Source organism: Xyrauchen texanus, chromosome 34, assembly GCF_025860055.1.
Source record: "Xyrauchen texanus isolate HMW12.3.18 chromosome 34, RBS_HiC_50CHRs, whole genome shotgun sequence".
Lineage (NCBI taxonomy): Eukaryota > Metazoa > Chordata > Actinopteri > Cypriniformes > Catostomidae > Xyrauchen > Xyrauchen texanus.
Window position 1 is genome coordinate 37,852,184 of NC_068309.1, and position 23,383 is coordinate 37,875,566.

The following is a 23,383-nucleotide window of genomic DNA, read 5'->3' on the forward strand; positions in this document are numbered from 1 at the left end:
TCATACATAAAATAGCTTTTCACAATTGAAATGTTTGACCCAGGGTCATGCTTAACCCTGGGTATATGAAATCCTGGGCTGTCTTGTTTCATGTTTCTCACTGTTTATACTTTACCCTGGGTTAGGAATGTATACTGGGTATTCAGGTTTTGAGGTTTCACAGTGCACATTTGTAAACCCTGGGCATATTTATGAGGTTGATAACAATGATTGGATGAATACAGCTCGCGGTGGCATGCAACCTGTATTTATAACTATTATCAATGGACAAACTTATCTGTGGAAATGTTGCCAAGCAAATCAGCTCTGTTTGTCAACTCTTTTTGGTTTTAATAGGTAATAACCCATGGCTAAGCACAACGTGAAAAGCCCTAAATTGTGTTTCTGTCTCATTCTATCTATTGGATAGAAATGAAAACATACAGTATCAATGAATGGACAGTTTCTAAAACATAAACCCTATGAACAACTTTAGAGACATACAAATGTTTTTTAATCATATGAAGTTGATTTTATTGTGTTTAAAATAAATATTATTGATTAATAGCATGACATTTAATCAATGCACTTAAATAAATGATGATTAAAGGAATATTTTGGGTTCAATGCAGGTTAAGATCAGTCAACACCATTTGTGGCATAATGTTGATTACCACAAAACGTTATTTAGACTAGTCCCTCTTTAATAAAAAAATTTATAAAAAAGAGTTAATCACAGCTACAGTGAGGAAGTGAATGTAGCCAGTCAATATTCATTCAAATATGCACTGTTTCAAAAGTTTTCGCCACAAGACGTAAACATTCTACATGTTAACATGATTTCAGTGTGCTGAAATCTTACACTTGCCTTAATTGGTGTAAAGTTGTATCCAGTATTAAAAATTTGTTATCATGACAACCAGGGCTGCTGATAAGGGGAGACAACTGGACCTTTTGTTTGAAAGGGGGGTCCAGAGAAAGGCTATTACATATTGTAGTGCGCATCTAAACACATTCAGTGGGAGGCCCATAAGCACGGAGACAGCATGCAACCGCAAAAGTCTTGTATTATGGTGTCTAGCACTGATTGTGACAACCCTATTGTGTCAGATGAGCCCCGTTCAGAGGCCCGACATGCAGTCTCCACAGATAGCATACTTAGTAAGCCTAGCAGAGTGACGGCGGCTACAGTGGCCATCAAACCTAGTGCTCGCATTAGCAGAGTTCTCCCCAGCTTGAACCAACTCAATTGTAGGAGAATGGACTAAACGCATTTGTCGGTCAGGTTTACTCTCAGTGGTGCAGTGCCTTTTCCCCAACGATGCGATAGAGGAAGTACTGGTGTGCAATGCACGAAATGGTTTCAACAGCTGCTAATTTTCTGGTCACCATGTAGGACGGTGTGTTGTGGCCCACACTGGACTTAAAGTACACAGTCCACAGAACGCAGTAAGGTTTTGAGGCGTTCGCCTTACCCCTTATGGTGCACATTGCCATCTTCTTCTGCTCAGCTCCCATCTGGAAACCCCTGGAAGACCGTATCATACATACACACAGCGGGTCAAAGGACCCAGGGACTTCTGTGTGGCCTTTGGCAGCTGGATGCTACCCTTCGTCTAGGGCTGGTTGCTAAGCCCAACTTAGTCAGTTAAGCTGAATATTGCTCAATTTTGTGAATGTGTTTGTGCCTTGTGCGGCTGCTATGAGGTCTGTCAGTCGTGCTGGGGGATGGCAGACGTCTGGCACACCACAAACAGTCAAGACTGTAAAAGCCCTCTTGTTCCTGGCATACAACGCCAGGGAAAGCAAGAGCGCTGTCCTGGGAATGTGGAAGAAACCATTTCACAGGGTTTAACCAGCATGTATGTCTTGTGCATACACAACAATGTATTAATTTATGTTGTGACATGGCAGTTTTCCGGCTCTTCACCAACAACAGTAAAAACATGCACCTATGTGACCAGTGTCATGCCACCAACTTGTTCCCAGCTTGCAACAGCGGGGAAATCAAGAGGGCTGATTAGGTGAAATGGAGGCACCTGGGGTGTCAGTCCACTGACACCAAGTTGTCCACATTAAAATTTTCTGGGCAGAGATCTTAGTAAGCCTCAGAGGCCGCTTTGTCAGTTTCCCATACTCTGGGAAAATACGGTAAGCACCTCACCTGAGTGCATACACATCTTACTAATAAGCCAGAGAAAAATAATCTTTCTCATCCCCGCTGAACTAATCATATAATTATCATCAGATTGTCATGTCCAGTCGATGGTGATTGTTAAGGAGAATAGGAGCTCTAAAGGATTTGTAAACATAAAGAAAGGTTTTATGTTTCTGATGCAGTCCATATGTCGACATTTTGAACATTTTGGTATCTATTCAAATGGACAAAATGTAAGTTTAATAGTGTTATGCTTGAGTAACGAGGCAGACGAGGAGATGCGGATCCAAACGCAGTTTGAACTTTATTTCGTGAACCAAACAGGAAAACACAAAGGAACAACCCACGATGGGGAAATGAAACATAAAATAGCGAATTAAACACGAGGTAAGCAACAGGGGACTCGAGGAGGAAACACACACCAGGTTGACATCAAACGACGATCGACGAAGACTGAACAAAGACACGGGGTATAAATACACAAACATGGGAAAAGGGGCCAATGAAAGAACAGAACTCAAACAAGATAATAAGGTGATTAACAGAAGCAAACGGCAAACTAATGAGGGCAGGTGAAAACAATGACAGGGAACACGAACGCTAACAGAGGACTATGGAGTTACATAAGGGACTAAAGTGAAAACTAAGAAGTGCAAAAGTGACAAGATGGAAAACAAGAGGGCAACAGTGAAACAAGACAGGGTAACCATAACAAATAGAACCACACTTTACCTAAAAATACCTACAAATACTGATTAAATTAAGTTGACATTTCAGTGTCTATTCAAATGTAAAAAAATGTATGCATATCTTATATGTATGAAAACCTTCAAAAGCTACTAAGATCACCAGGGTGAATAAGTGCAAATGAATATAGATACTTCACTGAAACTATTTAAATTTACAAAGCAAAAATAAAATAAACAAACTCATAAATGTACATTTGTACCAGATATTTTACGATATATTTCAGAAATTAACCAATAACCAAAACTAGACATCTTTACAACTTATCCAACACATTAGTACAGCTATTTAATCAAATGTTGTAGTATTGCTGAAAGATCCGTGCTTAACAGAAATTTGCAGCATCTTTGAGGGGGCATTGAAGCCCTAAATTAGCCATTTCAGTCTGTTAAATGTCATGTGTAATGTGGATTTAGTGCTAGTAATTGCTTGTCCCAAATGAGATTTTGAGGAGTTTTCAGAGCTGATAATATCAAAGCGCCCACTGAACACTGGCCATCTGCTAAACAAGCTCATCGTGAGGCTGCATCAATGAGGCCTACTGGGATCTTTTATAATTAAAGATTAATTAGTGATCTAAGGACTACCCATGTATTTAGAACTAAAAAAAATTATTGCATCAATTAAAGGAAAAGTTCACCCAAAAATAAAATTATACTGTTATCAATTACCTACACTTATGTTTTTCCAAACCTGTAGTTTTGAGATATGTGGTGAGGTGACTAGGGCTTGTTTAAGGCACGGCTTAACACTGATAGTCTCAGACAAACATTCTATCAATCAATCCATCACTCCAGTGTGTGTTAGCTGATCTATCTGATTCAATACAGAGTATGGCTTGACATTTATTTGCACATTAAATTACAGAGGAAAAAAAAATGACCAGTGTGTTTCTGAGTAATGAGCTTACAAAACAGTCAGTTCTGTGTAAGCTAATCAATTTAGCCATATATTGGAATTGCCAAAGGTAATTTGATTATTTAATTAAACAGTGCTTTAAAAACAACTTAATTTGATATTAATAGGACAGTTTTCCAGATCTCCAATTTCTTGCTTAATCTCCTTGATCTCCTTAATTTGTACAACGATTAAAGACTGAATGCATTACATTAAGTAATGTCCATAAACATGAAGTGCTGAAATGTGTCCGTATGGTGCTGCTCGTCATTGCAACTTCATTATATTTGTGCTTAACTTTAAAAAAGTTTGTAATTTAGCTTGCTGGAAATATTTTACAATATTTTCTTAAATGTACAACTTAATTCACCACATAATTGCATTTGGTTTTGCAATTGTTTTGTGCAGAATGACATTTTTATTTTACACAATCACTGCTTCGTTCATCAGATGTGCATTTTAATATTTTGTTTAAAACATTTGCTCTCTGGGACGAGATTAAAGCTTTCAAGATTAGTGAAGATATCGGAGACCTGTTGCTAATGACAACAAACATTAATTGAATATAACGAGGTTCACTGAGTTAATGAGGAGCACAAAATAAGGAGAGGAATCTGAGCTTTAGGGACGTTCACTAATCAAAGGGAGATCTGCACTTTACTACCAAAAGTGATAATGGTAACGGCAATGCTACAAAACATGTGCAGTCCACACAAAGCTTGGTGCGGGCAAGAGCGCCATTAGGTGTCAGAGAGGAAGTGGAGACGAGGATGATGAGCCAATATACAGTACGGAAGATTTTCCTGCACGGCAGCAAGTTATTGACTTTTTTCCTTCTCTCTCTGATTGTCATTTTTACAGTTCTCTGCAACAATCATGCCACCACTTTGTTGTTACCAACTAGTCCACACATAACTTTATTTGTTTACTTATTAATTTATCAGTTCATCCAATATTGCATTTATTATTATTATTATTAGCCTTGTTGGTTAAAAATAATAATAAAATAAAACGTATGTATAATGATATTAAATGAGCATAAAGTGTAGCTATAGGTATTTAAATTGTATTAGGCGTGTGTCCTGCAGGTGTCTGCATAAGTCTGTGTCCTTGTACGATTACTCCAGAACACTCGTTAATCTACGAGCATTTTCAAGTACTACTTAAGTTACGATGCTTTTGGGAAACAGGCCGCAAAACTAAGATGATTAGTAAGATGGATTCTGCTATCTACTTTTGGGAAACGAGGCCCAGACCTGTAATGGGATGGATGTTCATGGTGCTTTTTGTCATGTTGTACAGTGTTTGCAGTGCATATAACATGAAATGGTCCTTCACTTGATTTACTTAAGCTCTCTGTATGGGTGCACTTTAGTTGTTTCCGGTCTTGAGAATACAGAGACATGCAGCGCGATCTAGATCTATATATTTCATTTCGAATGACTGTATGCAGTGTTACCCTCCACATGGATAACTGCAATTTCCTGACATCTTCCCGATATCTAAACATAAACAACATACAACTGAACATTATCCAAAATAAATGAAATCAAGACAAAGATATGCAAAATATTAACACATAAAATAAACATTACTTACCTTGTGCCCTTATCAACCAGGTACTAGATAAATTAAATAAATAAAAAAAATGGACACATGTCCACTTTACTACACTGTGGGCAGGGCTGGACTGCGAAGAGAAATTGGCCCGTGATTTTACAAAGCAACTGGCCCAAAAGTTGAGCGGGGGGTGGGGGTGTTCGCTGTCCTTTTATGCATATAGTGGCACAGTTTTGCGGTCTGTTCTGCATAGCGCGGCGGCGCAATTTAGATTATCGCGGCCCATTCGGCCTGTTTCGTGGCTGACCCACCGTACCGCTCGGTTCTCATGATGCACAATTCACCCCTGATCGGCCCCAAAGTGCGTCGGCCCACCATAAAAATGCCCGGTATGCCAGATTAATAGTCCAGCCCTGACTGTGGGTCATTAACTGTTATGTATGCGTTCTTCAGAAAGCTCTTCAAAATAAAAGTCCTGATAGGCAAAATAACTAAAAAAAAGAAGAAATAATAATGGTAAAAACATAAAAACACATATCTTGTGGCTTTTCTTTTTGTACTAATATAATCAACTAAAAACTAAGCTATAAATAACTGAGGATTATTTATACAAGTTTCTACCTGGTTTTATTGATGGCCCGCCTCTGACTTGGGAAGAACCCAGTCACAGTTTTGAATTTTGTTTGGGATCGCCATGCCCCTGCATAAGTCGCCATGCCCCTGGGGTCGCCATGCCCCTGCATAAGTCTATCATGATAGCAGTCCAGTTGACTTCTGGTTATTCACTATTTTTCCCCCCTCAGCTATAACTCTCAGAGTCTCTTAGAGAACAGGGAGGGAATGTATTTTCTGAAATAGTTTTGTATTCCCTAGCAAAAAGTTTTGCCATCCTTTGCAATAGTTGGTGCTCCCTCACAAAAAGGTTTGTGTTTCCTTGAAATATTTATCCATCCCTTATTTTAACCAAGGTTTTACTAGAGTAAGCTAGTTGAGCTATGGCATTTTTAATGAATAACAACTTAAATGTCAAATTACTCAAAGCTATCATATAGCGAGTATAGCGCAGAATTTTTCTAATGTGCTTTTTGGTCGTTTTGGAGCTTACCAAGTCCCCATTGACTTTAAAAAGAAAACTAAATCCTTCCACATTTCTTCAACTGTGTTTCTCAAAAGACAGATATTCAGGTTTGGAACGTAAATTATGACAGAATTTAATATTTGGGTGAACTCTACATCTATTAAGGATCAATAAACAGTGAATAGTTCATATTTCAGCGCTTATCGGGTGAACTATTTAGTTGCAATCAGTCCCCAAAATGTATTCCAGAGTAATCATAATGTTGATTTCCTGTAGGATGCAGTGAGATAAAGCCAGTCGATTTCAGCTGAAGAGGTACAGGCACATTTGCCAAATGATAGTACTAATGTCTTGATGAGTTTAGGGGCATGTACTGTAGTGTCAAGCACATTTCATATTGCCTGTGTACTCATGCGAGCTGTCCCCTTCTGCTTCTTTTTTATTTCAATTTGGAAATCTTCCTATTGTACGCTCATTGCTTATATTAGGGTCTCAAAGCAAACAGGCCAAAGTAACCTTATATGCAAATGTGCAAATGACAATAATAAATAATTGTATTTACACATTAATATAAACTGTAAGTTAGCTTAGAATATATATATATATATATATATATATATATATATATATATATATATATATATATATTTGTCATATATGTTGACTGTTTCCAGACATTTTCCTTGTTTGTGAAATCTTAAACTCAAGGATTTAGACAAGTTGGCTATCAGGATATTTTCTAGTGGTTTACTATATTGTTTTGTTTTATATTTATTGCGCTTTATTAGTACTGTAATTTGAAGGAAAAAAAATATATTACTATTCATCTCTCCAGTGCATTGACAAAAGGAACTGTTTCATCAGGCCATTTGAGTTAATTACTAGGGCTGTTGATTTGCAATTGTTTCTATAATTATAGAATTATATAAAAATAATTACACAATTAATCATGTTTCGTACCGTTATAAGGAATATTCCTACCATCAGAGCAATTCAAGCTTGAAGTACCACCTGTTTTCTCCAGGGGGCAGTAAGCAAAACTCCATCTGTAAAGGCAACACTCAGCTTATACAGAGAACAAACCACACTCACCCGATAGCTGACAGCACAAAATGAGGAATCGTTTTTGTGTTCAAAAACTTGATGGTGCGCTAATCCGAACTTGGGGATCTCAAGACATATTTTTCTTAGTTTCAAACTATGTTTAACTTGACACAGCAACGTAAAATGGTATGTATATGATGCAACTCAACCTAAGTGAGACGCTCCAAATGCGTCAGTCTGACACAGGTGCTCATTTACGTCTCCTTAGAAAAGCCCTGATAATAAATTGCTAAATGGATTGCTGTGAACTGTAGGCCAATGATTGGCTTATATTCAGTCATTTGGAAATAAAAAAATATACTGGATCCTAAAGCTACTTATCAATGCTTTGCTCATCTGCCACAATAATGTAATCCATTTTAATTATCTGAATTATATTTTTATATAATGCAGTATATTTAATTTGTAATTATTTAAATATAACTTTATCATTATTTCATCATTATACATAAAATTATTGTTATTCGAGAGGTTTCTCTGCAAATATTTTTATATGTGATTAACTACGATTAATTAATGGCCATGCCATGCAATTAATTTGATTAAATTTTTTTTTTATCGATTGAGAGCCTATACAATAAATGTGAGTTTGGTGGTAATCACCACAGAAAACAAAATATTGGTTCTTTAAAGGTAAATTGACCAACCTGGATTCATAAACATATTACTCAACCTAAATGTTTGCTAAATGTCTTGCATGTGGCTCAAATGTTATTCAGCATTTTCTTGGTGAAATGAACAATAAATGCTCTAAAACAACAATAAATGGAAGTGCAACGTAGTGCAGCGTAGTTCTAGCGGGAAGACTAGCAGCTGTACATCATCACTTCATTAGCTGGGTAATTCCTAGCCAATCGCATGTAACCCATTGCTTCATAAGTCTGCTCACAATCTATCACATTGCTGTTTCAGTGCGCTAAAACGCAGGCAACTAGACGCGCTTCAACATCTCCAGGCCACATATAAACAGTGCACAGCACTTCTCCGGAAGCCCGCCTTCCCTTTCCAACGACATCGTCACTTCATCTCAACTTCTGCCAACATCAAATCCCATGGGGAGTAAACAACCAGCAAACATATCTCATTCACTCAGGAGATCTCTCTCAATCCGATTGCACGACCCGTCATGGAAGGAGCGTGCACCCCGCGATCCTGCAAAATCATCGGCTCAGGCAGCAGCCGGCTTCCATCAGAAATAAGCTAAGTCATTTTTCATATCCATCAAATGCATTCAGATCTAGTCATGGGTCTAAACCTTCCGTTGTCATGTCAATCACAAAGTTGCAACGCTGCCTGTTCATCATAACGCATTCGCATCAATATCAAAAGCCAGTATTTCACGCCAACAGCGCATTCATTCATAGTACGGCAGGCAATCGCGTAATCTCATGAGGGCAACTCGGTCAAGGTTCATTCACTTCTCATTCACAGTCTGCATGCCCGAGCGTTCCCCATCGGGGAATTGAGAATTATTCATGCATATCATCATGTACAGTCAACGCTTATCATACGGGCTATCATTACTTCATTCAGTAAGATTCCCGCGATTTTGCGGCGCGATTCGCCCAAATCACGTAGCGTGTTCCAATCCAATTCATCTTCCCTATGCCCTATTCACTAGGAAGACCGAGCCCACGATCTGAGCCTTCCGAGGGAGCATGACATCAGTTTCACCTGTCGATGTGCGCGCCCCCCCTTCCCGAGCACCAACCTTGCAAATTACATACCCAACTTAAATGGCCGTATCTACTGGCTCCCCTGGAGTATGGACACAGTTGTAGTATCTTTTGAAAGAAGACACTTCGGGCTTCACTTCTCAAGTTTCAGAATTAATATATGTTTTTTTGTTTTTTTTGCTTTAAAATAAGTTTTGGACTTTGAGATGGGCTCATTCTGTTTAGAAGACTTCATATAAAAGATAATATACAGTTGTACAACAGGTAAGACAACAGTGTTTACAACAGAATGCTGCTCCGGTTGCATAGTCTGTCGAAGAACGATGAAGTGTAATTCTTCCAGGTGAGATCTCATGTAAACATGGAGAAAATATTAAGATTTATAATTGCGTACAAAAGTGCTACTGGACGTTATAGAATTAATTTTGACACGGACAATTGACCCAAGCAGGCTGAACTAGATTCATCTGGCGATCACTATTTCATAAGGTATGAAGTCCCGTTTTTGATATTGCATGTTGCCATCCGCACTTCCGGCACAAATAAAAAAATTGCTGTTTTTGGAGGACTGTTATCATGCAACAGAGATCGGATATCAACGTCGAACACTTAGACCTTCGAAAAGACATATAATCTGTTATCATTAATTGCATATTCATGCATGCATATATCAGAATGCAAATCTATTAAACGTAAGCAGAGTGACTTCACTCCCGAGCGCAAACAAATACGTATCAACGGGTTAATATAGCTTCCACCAAGCCTTGTGAAAGAATTTACTTCATTCAGTACAACATTCGATGAGGTTCCCAGAGCGCCTCCAAGGGCGAATTTACGCGATCCATAAAACGCAGCATTTTCTTACTCCAGACGTACTTCCATGTTTTCATCGCTTCAACCAATGTAGGCTCCGCACCGCTTCCCCTATTCTTCAGATTATCTACCACCAGCGTAAGGCATTCTGCTATGATCAGGACATACAGCGAGTAATTCCCATCCATGGCATACTTTCATTTTATTATCATTCAGGCATCATCAAAGAGCAGAAATTCGTTGGCATGTCTTCACAAATCATTCACTCATCGTGGTCAGACCACTACAGCAACCACTAATCCGAACCAATATGATTGACAGCGTAAATGCCGGAATCCAGCCATACATGTTTAGGCGTGTGTGTATCTGGTCTCCGAAATATGTCAGAGACAATGGTAACTTGGCACAGCAGCCGTCGAATCAGCTATCAAGCACATTCGGAAGGAGATTTGCAAATATTCACAAAATATAAAGTGCGATACTGCATCTTCAGGTCATAAAGGTGGGACATGAACAGCCGGAACTGATCCATGCTCGAGAATCACATCCTGAAGATCCCGATTCATATCAACCCACATTCACAAAGCAGTCTCGTGCAAGATGATTCGCACAAATATGCACACATTCTTGTATGTTTTGGGGCACACCTCCAAAAACTAAACTGTCCACTGCATCTTCAGGGCTCTATGCCGGGAGTACATGAAGACTCTCATGTTCCTTTTACAGCCAACAACTAAAATCATGAAGCTGAGACATTATTCTTCCCACCCTATTTGCTCCAGCTCGAGGAATAAGAGGGAGGAGAGCGAGAGAGAGGAGAGAAAAAAAATAAAAACTCAACAAGCCACATCTCTAGAATTCTAGACATCACACACCTTCTCTAACCATGCAAGCTTCCCCCCTAAAGAAACATGACAGGATCAGGTCTATTTTCACGTCATTCCCTGGTCCATTTGTGTCTCCTAACGCAATCTCCAGCCCCATCAGTCCACCTCAATTTTGCCATGCTTATCATTCCTCAAGGCCACTCCGCCGTTTTTCCGCCTCCTCACACTAGCTCATTCCATAGACGGCCTCTCCTACCCACCAATCGATGAATTTCTGGACGACACGCCCCTATTCTCGGACATGGCAACCCCTGAATCCTATGGAGGGAGCCGTCTAGGACCATGGTTCACAGGGGAATGGCCAGAATGATACTCTCTTCAATATAGCTTCCTAGGCTCCAGACGCTCTCTTCGTAAGTATTCCCATTGCTAGATATTTAATAATTGAATGTATTTAACAAATGATCTCGACCTACAATCCCAGTCTCAATGCGGCTCAGCGGAGGGAAGAAAGAAATGACACCGAGACCCAAGCTTCAAATCCTTCCTTGCCATTCGTACAGCACTTCACCATGCGGTCCAGCAAACAACCTTTCCCTCTACCCTCCAATGAAATGGTTCTTTACCCCATACAGGGTAAAATATATGTTCGAGTTCAGAAATGGGGAAATGCACTCGCAGAACCACTGCAGCCTCGTTCCGCGATGACACAGCAAGCTACATCTACAAAAGAAGTTTAAAATGGGCCTTCCTTATTCCACACCCATCATCATGGCCAGCGTCATATGGGTTCCCTCAAACGCATCGTAGTCATGCGACAATTCCGCAGTAGTTACTACAATCAATAAAGTCCGGCCCTCCTCGAACCATCATGTCCCCTATGAGACGTCTGACCTGGCAGTGCATTTTCCTGTGACTTCATCATCCCAGCCAGACACATTCCCGGGTTCCTCAACTTCCATCCTTCGCTTCGCAGGAGTTCCACAGACCAGCTCGACGGGCACCCTTCGAGGTATACCGGAATCTACTACGAAGATGCTCGGCCACTGCTCTCCCTAATCGTACCTGAAATGGTCAACTTGACCCAAATCATCAAACAAGCTCAACTCTCCATCAGCCATAAGTTCTCATGCATATCTGGTGGTGGTCGGTGGCTCTTCCCCAGCTCATCCTTACCTGCACTGATTCAATTCAAGCAAGCTCACCGTTCGCAAGGACAGCACATAACTATGTCCCCCCTCCCCTCGCCGGGCTTCCATAATCCAACATAGTTCCGTCGCATAGGGATCGCTCAAACCAGCCACCCTCGCCGGAAACTCTCACCATAACGAGATGGCTTTCAACAAGGTATGGCACGACAACATCGTCATTATCGCATGGCCTTATGTATGCGTTTACTCTGGCAAAGATAACCATCAAACAACTTTCCCTCGTCGGAGGGTTGTCATATCAAATGTTTCCTTTCAACAAAGGGATTGCACGCTAACATCGTCATTATCATACACGCCCCATGCAAGATGCCATAATCATTCCTCGGCGAGGGTTATACTTTCAACAAAGTGATGCATGTCGTATCGTACAGCCCATGCATGCTGTGTGTGTGTGTGTGTGTGTGTGTGTGTGTGTGTGTGTGTTGTTTTTTTATTTTTTTTTTAATCACTACTTTCGGAGGGTTTCACAGTTAAATGTTTCCTTTCAGCAAAGGGATTGCACGCAACGTTGCCATTATCGTATGGCTATGCACGTCACCCACCTCTTTCAACAAAGATACCCAAACAATCATTCCCTCGTCGGAGGGTTTTCATATCAAATGTCTTTCAACGAAGGGACTGCACGCAACGTGCCATTATCGTATGGCTTTACACACGTTGCCCACCTTCAGCAAAGATACCTCAAACATCTTTCCCTCGTCGGAGGGTTTTCATATCAAATGTCTTTCAACGAAGGGACTGCACGCAAAGTGCCATCATCGTATGGCTTTACACGTGTTGCCCACCTTCGACAAAGATACCTCAAACATCTTTCCCTCCTCAGAGGGTTTTCATATCAAATGTCTTTCAACGAAGGGACTGCACGCAATGTGCCATTATCGTATGGCTTATACACGTTCCCCACCTTCAGCAAGGATACCTCAAACAACTCCACCCTCGTCGGAGGGTTTTCATATCAAACGTCGTCCTTCAACAAAGATACCACACAGCAACGCCAGCCTAACGTAGGGCCACATACCATGCTGCTCGCCTTAGGCAGATTCTGCACAACCAGGGGCCTCAACGGAGAGCCCAAAAACGCACCAAAAAAAAAAAACCTTCCCATTGCAAAGGCTTCACACAACCATACCAGAGATATCACAAATTCCATGTCAATTCTGATGCTCACATCTCTATTTTTCTTCTCCAGAATGAACGCCGTACCAAACAGGATCATATCTTTTGGGGGTAGTATACTACTTTCTCTCTTTTTGGGGGTAGGCTCCTCGCCCCTGCCTCCTATCTCCGGCAGGACATGACGGTTCCGGGCACAACTCCCTCGGACCGCCGGACGGGGCCTACGCCAAAGAGAGAGACATTACCTTCTGTTTTACATTGATCAAATAAATGGCATCTTAAACCTCACTCAAGCCTGCGTGTCTTCCCGATAGAAATGGAAGTGCAACGTAGTGCAGCGTAGTTCTAGCGGGAAGACTAGCAGCTGTACATCATCACTTCATTAGCTGGGTAATTCCTAGCCAATCGCATGTAACCCATTGCTTCATAAGTCTGCTCACAATCTATCACATTGCTGTTTCAGTGTGCTAAAACGCAGGCAACCTCCGCCACCCCACCACCACCAGCTGAGCCCTGTCCCGCGGAGGGGTAGGCTCCTCGCCCCTGCCTCCTATCTCCGGCAGGACATGACGGTTCCGGGCACAACTCCCTCGGACCGCCGGACGGGGCCTACGCCAAAGAGAGAGACATTACCTTCTGTTTTACATTGATCAAATAAATGGCATCTTAAACCTCACTCAAGCCTGCATGTCTTCCCGATAGAACTACATTTTTTGTAGTTTAAGACGTTTTAACGCATCAAAATAAAGCTGATGGAAATGCAAATTAACACAAAGATTTCACGTGTCGACATAATATTTTTCCGTTTAACTTTAGCGCATAAACTCTGTTGATACTTCAAATGTCGCGAAAAACATGGGAATCACATGTAGTCATATGACAGAATTTACCCCAGTCATTAGCCTGCTAATCATGATGATACATCATTGAAAGCCAATTTATTGTACGTGATTATGGATTGATCTTAACGGCATATAGATCTGATGCTGCAAACATCACTTCCATGAGTGCCAATGCAAATATCTCATATCATGCACCTGTCATCAATAAGTGCACGGAGAACAAATGAATGGCCACTGTTTGTGATTAATTTAATCCATCCATTTATTTATTAAAGTTTCTTTTCCACACCATTCAAAATAATAGGCGGCAGTCATGGAATTAGCTCAATATACAAAATAAATATATATAATTTTTGTGCACAAAGATGTTTTAAAGTAAAAACAAATACACAATACTAGGAGCATCAGTGTTTTTTGGAACACTAACATATAGACCAATTCTATAAAATTATTGTTTAGCTTACTTTAAAAAAAAATGCCGCCCCACTACTTAGTGCAGGTTGCCAGCTTGACCAGGGCCATGTCGATTCACTTTCGGGTCAGAACTGGTGACAATTCTGTGATAGACGCAACATCAGGTCCAATATTACAGTCCCATCGGAAGAGCAACTGTTCCATTTTGATTGCAATTCCTCCTCTTCTGATTGCTTTTATTTGTGAAATTAAAATGACAAGAAGCTGACTAATTTCAATGAATTCTCTCAATACTCTCCCCAATTTACCATAACTTAAGAGGAAAAAAGAGACATGCAGAAAATATGTAAAATATTAACACATAAAATAAACATTACTGACCTTGTGCCCTTATCGACAAAGTGCAGTGTGCAGTGAGTTAAAAACAGACTAGCAAGCAAACTTTTCAGCCCATAGCTTTCTTCTGTCCTCCAGGTGTGCTAACATTGATCAGGTTGTTTAAGTTATTGCTCTCTATTATGACTTAGTTCACTGTATTGTTGTTCTATCTTTGTTTAATATATACTGCATGTGGATTCTAACGCCCCATTCTCTCTTGAGTAATCATGTAACAGAAGACCAGACCATTAGAATTACTGTACCTTAGGCAGGAAGGAGACTCCATAGTGGAGTAAACTGAGCTGTTCTGTGGCCTTGCGAACTGTGTTGACTGGGGGAATATCATCTTAAAAGACCTATTTCGATTTGGTCTCAATGAGCCCATTGAAAAATGTCTGCCAGAAGGCAGATGTGATTTCACTTTGGAGCAGTGCATTGGCTTTGCTCTATGGCTCAGCTTCTCCTCTACACAGTGGTATACTACACTACTCCCCTTGTGGCATCCAGCGCCTTCTCGCCTTCTTACTTCACCTCTCTTCTTGCTGATCTCAAGAGGTGGAGGTGGAGAAGGAGGAGCAGAGGTGTTCCTGGCCTGATGGTCCCAGCTTCGGTGGTTCCAGAGGTTCTTTATTTGGTGGTCCAAACATTTGTGGTCCCAAAGGGTCCTGGTCCAGATGTCTCAGCTTCTGTTGTCCCAGAGGAGACTGTTATGGTGGTCCTAAAGTTTCCTGGTTCGGTTTTCCTAGAGGTATCTGGCCCGGTGGTCCCAGAGGTCCAAGCTTCGGTAATCCCATCTTTGGTGGTCCTGAGACAGTTGTATCATCTTGCCATGCTATGAAGAGAAGTGGGAGGACCTGTGCCTCATCTAGCCCAGGCACAGCCAAAGAGGCTGTCTCTTAACCAACTACTTAAGTTGTCCCTAAGTTCCCTGAGTTTACTGTCATGGCTAAGGATTATGTTTCCCTGTTTTTGGTCATGGTCATAGAGGCCTTCCTGAAGTCCCCTGTCAAGGTCGTCACCCCTCCAGAGTCTCCTCTTGAGGCCTTTGCCCTTCTAGAGTCCCTTGTCATGGCTGCCATGTACAAATTCATGTCAGTCCTGCCTGGCCTCGCTCCTCTGTCTGTCCCGACAGACCTTAATGTCTAAGTTGTACTTTTATTATATGGAGTCTTATTTTGATAGTCTTGTGTTTTCCTGTTTCCCTTGTTCCTGTTTCCTGTAATTATCTTGCCCTGGTGTGTCTAGTGTTTCATTAGCTTCATGTGTATTTAAGCCCTCATGTTTCCATTGTTAATGTTCTGGTCTTGCTATATATTTATGGCTGTATATTTGGTAAGGTTGTTTTAAGTTATTGTTCCCTATCATGACTTTGGTATGTTGCACTGTATTGTTGTGTATTTTGTATCTTTGTTAAATAAATACTGCTGTTGGATTCTAACACCCCACTCTCTCTGAGTAACCACTTTACACCTGAAGAGCAAGCAAATGGACATGTGAGCAAAAGGTGTCATAGAAGCACCACAAAATTATTTGGATGTTGTTTTTCATCTCACATTTGCTTATAATGACGTCATCGGTAGGTGATTTAAAACTCGATAAAGCATTAACCTTAGGGTTTGGGTTATCAATTGAACATTCAACCCTCTTTAGTGCCGCACAGTGGGTATTTCACCTCAGAACTGCCAAGTTGCGCATAATGAACCACTTAATATCCTTTTAACACAGCCTCTTAATTTAGCATTAATTTGAGGTCAGGCTGAAATGTACTGCATGATAACGAATGGGTTCAGTGTTATCAAATTCTTAAAGAACTTAAAAACTACTTTTGAGTTGAAATATACCACCAGATGATATACTTACTTTCATTTGACATACATTTACATTTATGCATTTGGCAGATGCATTTTATCCAAAGCGACTTACAGTGCCCTTATTACAGGGACAATCCCCCCAGAGCAACCTGGAGTTAAGTGCCTTGCTCAAGGACACAATGGTGGTGGTGGCTGTGGGGATCAAACCAGCGACCTTCTGATTACCAGATTACCAGTTATGTGCTTTAGACCACTAGACCACCACCACTCCGACAAGTTCTCAGTTTGATTAATTCACACAACACAACAGGAAAAAAAAAACTCTGAAATGTACCTTTATGCTATAAACTTTATTAAGAATAGTAGCTGCATGATTATCCCATCTATAAGATCTGCATGCTCGAATGACATTGACTAAACATCAAAACATTTAAGCTGTTTTTTAGTTGTTTCTAATACTCAAAGTAGTATAAAGTATGGAACTCATAAGGCAATTAACTATCTTTGATTTGGCTTTGAATACTCAATTTTCATAGAACATTGTCAGCCAGGACTGGGTCAGATCCTACATTTACACAGACAAAGCATCTGAAATTTTTTTTACTGCGGAGACAGAGTATATGGAGGCTTGACGCTTTTCTCCGCAACATCCACGCACAACTCACCACGCACCCCACCGAGAGTGAGAACCACATTATAGCGACCACAAGGAGGTTACCCCATGTGACTCTCCTCCCTAGCAATCGGGCCAATTTGTTTGCTTAGGAGACCTGACTGGAGTCACTCAGCAACATGTTGCACAAAAGGAAGACAACAAATGGTATTTTATGCAAAAAAAAAAAAAAAAGGAAAATTGTTTAGAAAAGAAAAAGAAATTAAAATAAAACAATGATTCCTCAAGCATCTTTAAATTGTTTACAGTGATATATTCACTACTGCAAATATGGAATCTTGGTTTATTACTAACATCACTTCAGTCTATTATGACGGACTTCAGAGGATGAACTGGTGCCAACTCCAACCTGAATCACCTCAGTCTATTGATGGATTACGATCTTGAAATGAAATGCATAGACTAACTATTGCCAACAAAAGCCTTCATCAACCAATTAACAAGGACAATTGCATCTATGTGAACTTATGCAATTAATCAAGGATGGACTTCAAGACTTTGGTCATTTATCTTAGAGTTCAAACACAATCGATGTTTAAACACTGACCCTTAACACTTAGTTTAATAATTTTAAACCATGACTTTAACTATACATAATTAATATTTACATTATATTCATGATGTTAGCCAGAGGGGAACTGGCCCCCACAGTGAGTCTGGTCCCCCACATCTTATGGAGTTTTGTGTTCCTTGCCACAGTCGCCTACAGCTTGCTCACTGGAGTTATTAATACAACTATTATTTAATTATTTTTAAACACGATTAAGAATCGTATTTTATCTAATTACACAATGATGATTCATCGACTTTATAGACATTACAGTTTTATCGTCTGTTAATACCTGATCTTCTGTAAAGCTGCTTTGAAACGATGTGTGTTGTGAAAGGCGCTATACAAATAAAATTGACTTGACTTATTAAAATAACAAGTTAACAAGTAAAATTACCTCTAGATCAACAAGTCATTATTTGCTGATCTGCTGATCCATGCATTTATCCACTACTTTACAAAATGTAGAAGTTATTAAATATCACATAGACTATTTACTTATCAAATTTTCCCACAACTCAAAGTGGTCTCCACAATTTTGAGGTTGTTTACATTTACTATTGCAATGACTGTAACATTATTAGCTGTACTTTACCACTTACCAAATCAGCCAAGCTTTGTAATGTTTTCAGAATCTCTGTTTGGTCATGAAATAAGGTTCTTCTGTTATTTATGAAGTGTATCTAATTTGTTCCATTTTTGTTCTGCAGCAGTATGGACCAGCTGAAAAAAAGCCAATCAGCCCATGTAAGTCCAAACTCAGCTCAATACATGCATGCACATTTGTTTCTGTTCTTTGTGCACTGTGGTTTATCAGGAAATATATTTTTGGATTATCCTACTTACTTTTTTCATCAGCTTTCAAAAATGGTAGAATACTGTGTACACTGAGTAAAGGCATTAGATACTGGATCTTTAATTGAAACAAATGTTGAATGTTGGTGAAATTGAATTTGCTCCTGTGTGCAGTATTGATTGAAAACAGGCTAGCACTGTTCCACACATCACTTGTGTGAATCTGTCTCTGGAGCTAGTGCTTCTGCTTTTGACTAACATATTGTTCAACAATAATCACACAAGAAATTGGCATGTTAGTTCTGAATGATTTTATGACTAAGTGTGATCCCAGTGTGATCAGTCTTGATTGTTATTAAAGTGTGGTTCGATATTGCCAACTCATAAATAGGTCAAGAAAAAACTTTGGATATGTTTGAGACAGTTTAATGTGAATGAAATGATATTGTCGTAAAACGGCTCTTGATTAGTGGAGACCAAAAGTTTTTCCTTCATGGCTCACAGATTCTTCAAATCTATTTTCCATTTTATGCTGTAAGAAACATGTATATGTTCCAAAAATAACTGTACAATTGGATTTATAATGAGAAAGACAAGATCATAATATCATATATAATACATTACAGGGCAATTGTAACATTTGAAAAATAAATTGTCAATTCATTGAAACATTAAACCACAACTTAAAGTAATATTATCATTGCTTTAATACCTATTTCTGAATATAGTTTTCACCTTTACATTGTACTAATTATTTTAGCTGTGAAAAATAATGTGTTTGAAGCAAAAGTGTGACCTCATAATATCTGAAGAAAATTAAATAATGTTCTCTAAAATATATGGATCTGCTAGTGAGTCAAGAACTACCAGTCTTCAACTAGGTATTAATAATGAATTTACAAATGCATTATACATCATTAATATAAAGTTACAACAACATGCATAAAAGGGCGACTTTCATGCTACCTACCAAATAGTGAGCCTTTTTACCTCACGTTATAAAACACTTATTCAACATGAATAACTTGGAAAAATGTACCTCATTGTAAAGTGGACACGTGAAGCATTTATTAAGGAGTTGCCAACATTACAAACCTATGTACTGTATTTGTAATCAGGCTTTATTATATGATATATGCTGTGAGTGAGCATTATGATATGAAATGTGTTTTTGCAAAGGACTTTAGGTAACAAGGACTAGTTAAGTTGGGACAGCACTCAAAGTAGCACCATTCTTTTGACAAGGGAGTCTAGACATTACAGTCATGAATAAAAACACAAAATACACTGTAGCAAAATTACATAATAAAACCTTTTAATCTCAGTATAATAGACTATTTTTAATGCCATTATGACATAAATCATGAATTAAGGAATTTTGTGTTTTGTAATAATATAAGCATGAATAACTGTATTTATTAAGCATTTATAACATATATGTTAATTTGCTCACTATTTGGCATGTATTGGTTACAAGTTGCCTTATTTATGCATGTTGCTATAACTGCATATAAATGATTTATAACACATTTGTAAATTACTTAATGGTCATTAATGAACCCATTTATAAATCCTTAACTAAGTGATACCACAATTTTGTATTTACATTTTTGACATTTCACTGTTTTTATTTTATCTAAAAACCTGCTGTTGTTTTTGTTGTTGTTATTTTGTAGAAAATTTGAAACAATCACACTTCTTTTTTGCACTCTACTGAGCATGTGCAGAGTAATCATCATCACTCATATCACAAGGATACAATTTGTGTTGCCCCCAGTCTCCCATACTTGCCGTTTCACATTCATTTGTTTTTCTTCTCTCAGAGGGGCGATCTCAATTTTAATATAGAAAATCAGCTCTAGCATTCAAAATGTAATAGATCATAAAGAGCATACATTTAAAGAAGTGGTGAAAAGTGTTAGTCAAGTGTATGTTTTCTCTGGATTCAGATCTTGTAATTTGTAAGAAAACAAGGAAATCATCTTATGGATTTACATGTGGCCGAATGTAACTGATCAAAATGGCCATGTAAGGCAAATCACTTTGAGAAAAAAGTTTCCCGTCCTTTATAGTGTAAATAGACAGCTTCTCCAGCAATGTGTAAATGATGTGCTGATATCTCCCTGGAGACTAATTATTCACTGACTGGTCTAAATATAGCAAACCATGCAATGGCATGTGTGTGATCTTTCTTTTCTTTGCATGTTGACAATCACAATACGGTCTTCTATATGTGCGCATCTGCGTATCACAGTATGTAAACTGTTATCTCATTTTCCCTCCCTTGCAAAGAAGCCATTTTGTTGCCATGTTTGTGCATCTCACCAGAGTGTGACATTAATCAGACTGGCCCAGTTTTTTGAACACCACACATCTAACCAACCACCCACCCATTTGAGTGGATGACCAGACGATAACATCAAACAGGGCAAGCTGACAGTCTTTTGGCTTCCACGCAAATCATAAATAAATAACGTGCCGCTGGCAGCACGTCTCATCGTTGAAAAGGTCACTCAGCGAGAAAGACAGGAAGCAATCTTGCAAGAAAGAGCTTTTTTGTGGCAGACACCATGCACAATCAAATCTCTCCTATTCAAAGCATAAAGCATCATGTTTAATTTGGACTTGAATCCACATGAAATCTTAATAAGAGGTTTGTTACTCTCACAAATTAAACAATATCATAAGGCAAACCCCATTAAAAAGCCCTGTGGTTTATTCATGCACTAATTGGAAGGTAATTTGATAAGGCGAACCCCGTAGGCTTTATTGCATGTCTGGGCCATGGAAGAGCTTTGGAGTGGTGAGAACACTGTGTAATGAATTGAGGGTTTGTGAAAATGTTGTTTTATTATTCATATATCAGAGATGATGCAACAAATGACAGAACAGAGTTCTTAACTTCCAAGCTGCATTTTTATGAGCCACAACTGGCTGTCAAAATATATTGAACTAGCAGGGGTGTAAAGTAATGAATTACAAATACTTATGTTACTGTAATTAAGTAGCACTTCCCAGGATTTGTACTTTAAGTAGTTTTAAAATTGTATAATTTTATTTGAGCACATTTTAAGTGCTGTAACTGTATTTCACTGTAATAAATGTATGATATTTTCCCACCTTCTGCATTCGCTACTTCCCTGTCCTGATTTTATTTGGATCTATCTACATGATTGGCTCGGGAGAGTCTCATGACTCCAGTCAAATCAAATCACATGTAAAAAACTTTAAATGCAGCTGTAGATCTGGCGCCAACTGTTGTGGATGTGGAGGATGCCTCAAGCATAGTTCTATACCTGAACATCACGGCAGCACCTGAAAGGGATTTCTGCAGTGAAAAAGGCCAATTGCTTGACTGTGTCATGTGGGTTTAACCCTTATGCTCTGTTTGGGTTCTGTATGACCCCGGACCCTCTTCAAATAGTAAAAAAACATGCATCATTATTTTTATTTTATCCTGATATTTCATGGATTTTCCTAATTACTTAAGAAATTAGTTTTTTACTTAATGATAATGTTTCTGATGTCCGCTATGACATGACTACACACATGTGATGTTTGGGGTCATATTGACTTTATGCTTTGAATCTGTTTGGTACTTGGTGCATTTCTCAATACAAAACACACACACTCTCTCTCTCTCTCTCTCTCTCTATCTCTCTCTCTCTCTCTCACACACACACACACACACACACACACACACACACACACACATACACTCTCTCTCTATATATCTCTCTCACACACACTCTCTGATGAGCATATTGCACAGAGATACATCTTTGAGCACCAGAGATAGCAAAAAAACAAACATGGTGTTAGACAACAATAACACAAAAGGAAGGGTAGACAACCTGGACAAAGTGGTTGCCACATACAGCTGTCACTTACCCCAGGTAATATTCTTCAACATCCTGGATATCAGTGCATACAATGCGTTTGTGATATGGTGTGCCATCAACAACTAGTGGTGTGGTGGCAAAATGAACCGGAGGAGAATATTCTTGAAGCAGCTAGGATATGTCTTGGAGAGGCCTCACATTGACAGGACAGAGCACCTTCATGGTCACTATTCTGCATCCACTGTGAGGGAGATTCAAAGTCAGCCTGAAGCAATCACTTCTCCAGCAGCTGCTGGAATATGTGGACGATCCCAGGTTTGCTCCAGAAAAAAAATATTCAAAGACTAACAAAAGATGTCTGAAATGTCACATGTATTTGTGTACAGCACACGCACAAATTATCTGTTCCTCTTGCATCTGAAGTTAGCCTTTTTTTGGTTTTCACCATTAGCGTGAACATTTTTGTGGTGTGAGAGGGTTTTAGAAGAAAAGTGTTTGGCCATCCTTTTTGTGTATTGTATATGTATGTAGAGGGAATAAAAGAAAAACTCTTTGAACATCAGCAGTTTAAGACATATTGGCAAAATCTATTACAGAGAGCACATCAGTTATCTAGCTCTGGAAATGTTCTGTTTGAAAAAAGTTCTGTGTTTGTCTTAGGTAACAGTAAAATATGTGTTTTTTAGGGAACAGAGTCTGGCTGCTGTAAATTACTGTAAAAATACTGTAAATTTGCACATAGTTAGTCTGCCTAGTTGGTAAGTGTGTGGAAAAATATTTTGTTTTGTCAAACACACACATATATATATATATATATACACATACAACAGTTAGTTCTGGTCCTCAAATCTGATTGGACGAGAGACGTTCCATGAGCACTGCTGGTCTGACACCAACAGCACTGGTGCAGAT

The 23,383-nt window shown here is 39.2% G+C and overlaps 1 protein-coding gene across 1 annotated transcript in view; it reads left to right on the top strand.

The window, feature by feature from the left end:
* The window catches only part of LOC127627389 (follistatin-related protein 4-like), a 451,612-nt gene that overhangs the window by 22,429 nt on the left and 405,800 nt on the right, over positions 1 to 23,383 (top strand). Inside the window, exon 3 of the mRNA XM_052103721.1 lies at positions 18,545 to 18,581. Within this exon, the coding sequence (XP_051959681.1) occupies positions 18,545 to 18,581 (37 nt within the window). The remainder of the gene's footprint in view (positions 1 to 18,544; positions 18,582 to 23,383) is intronic.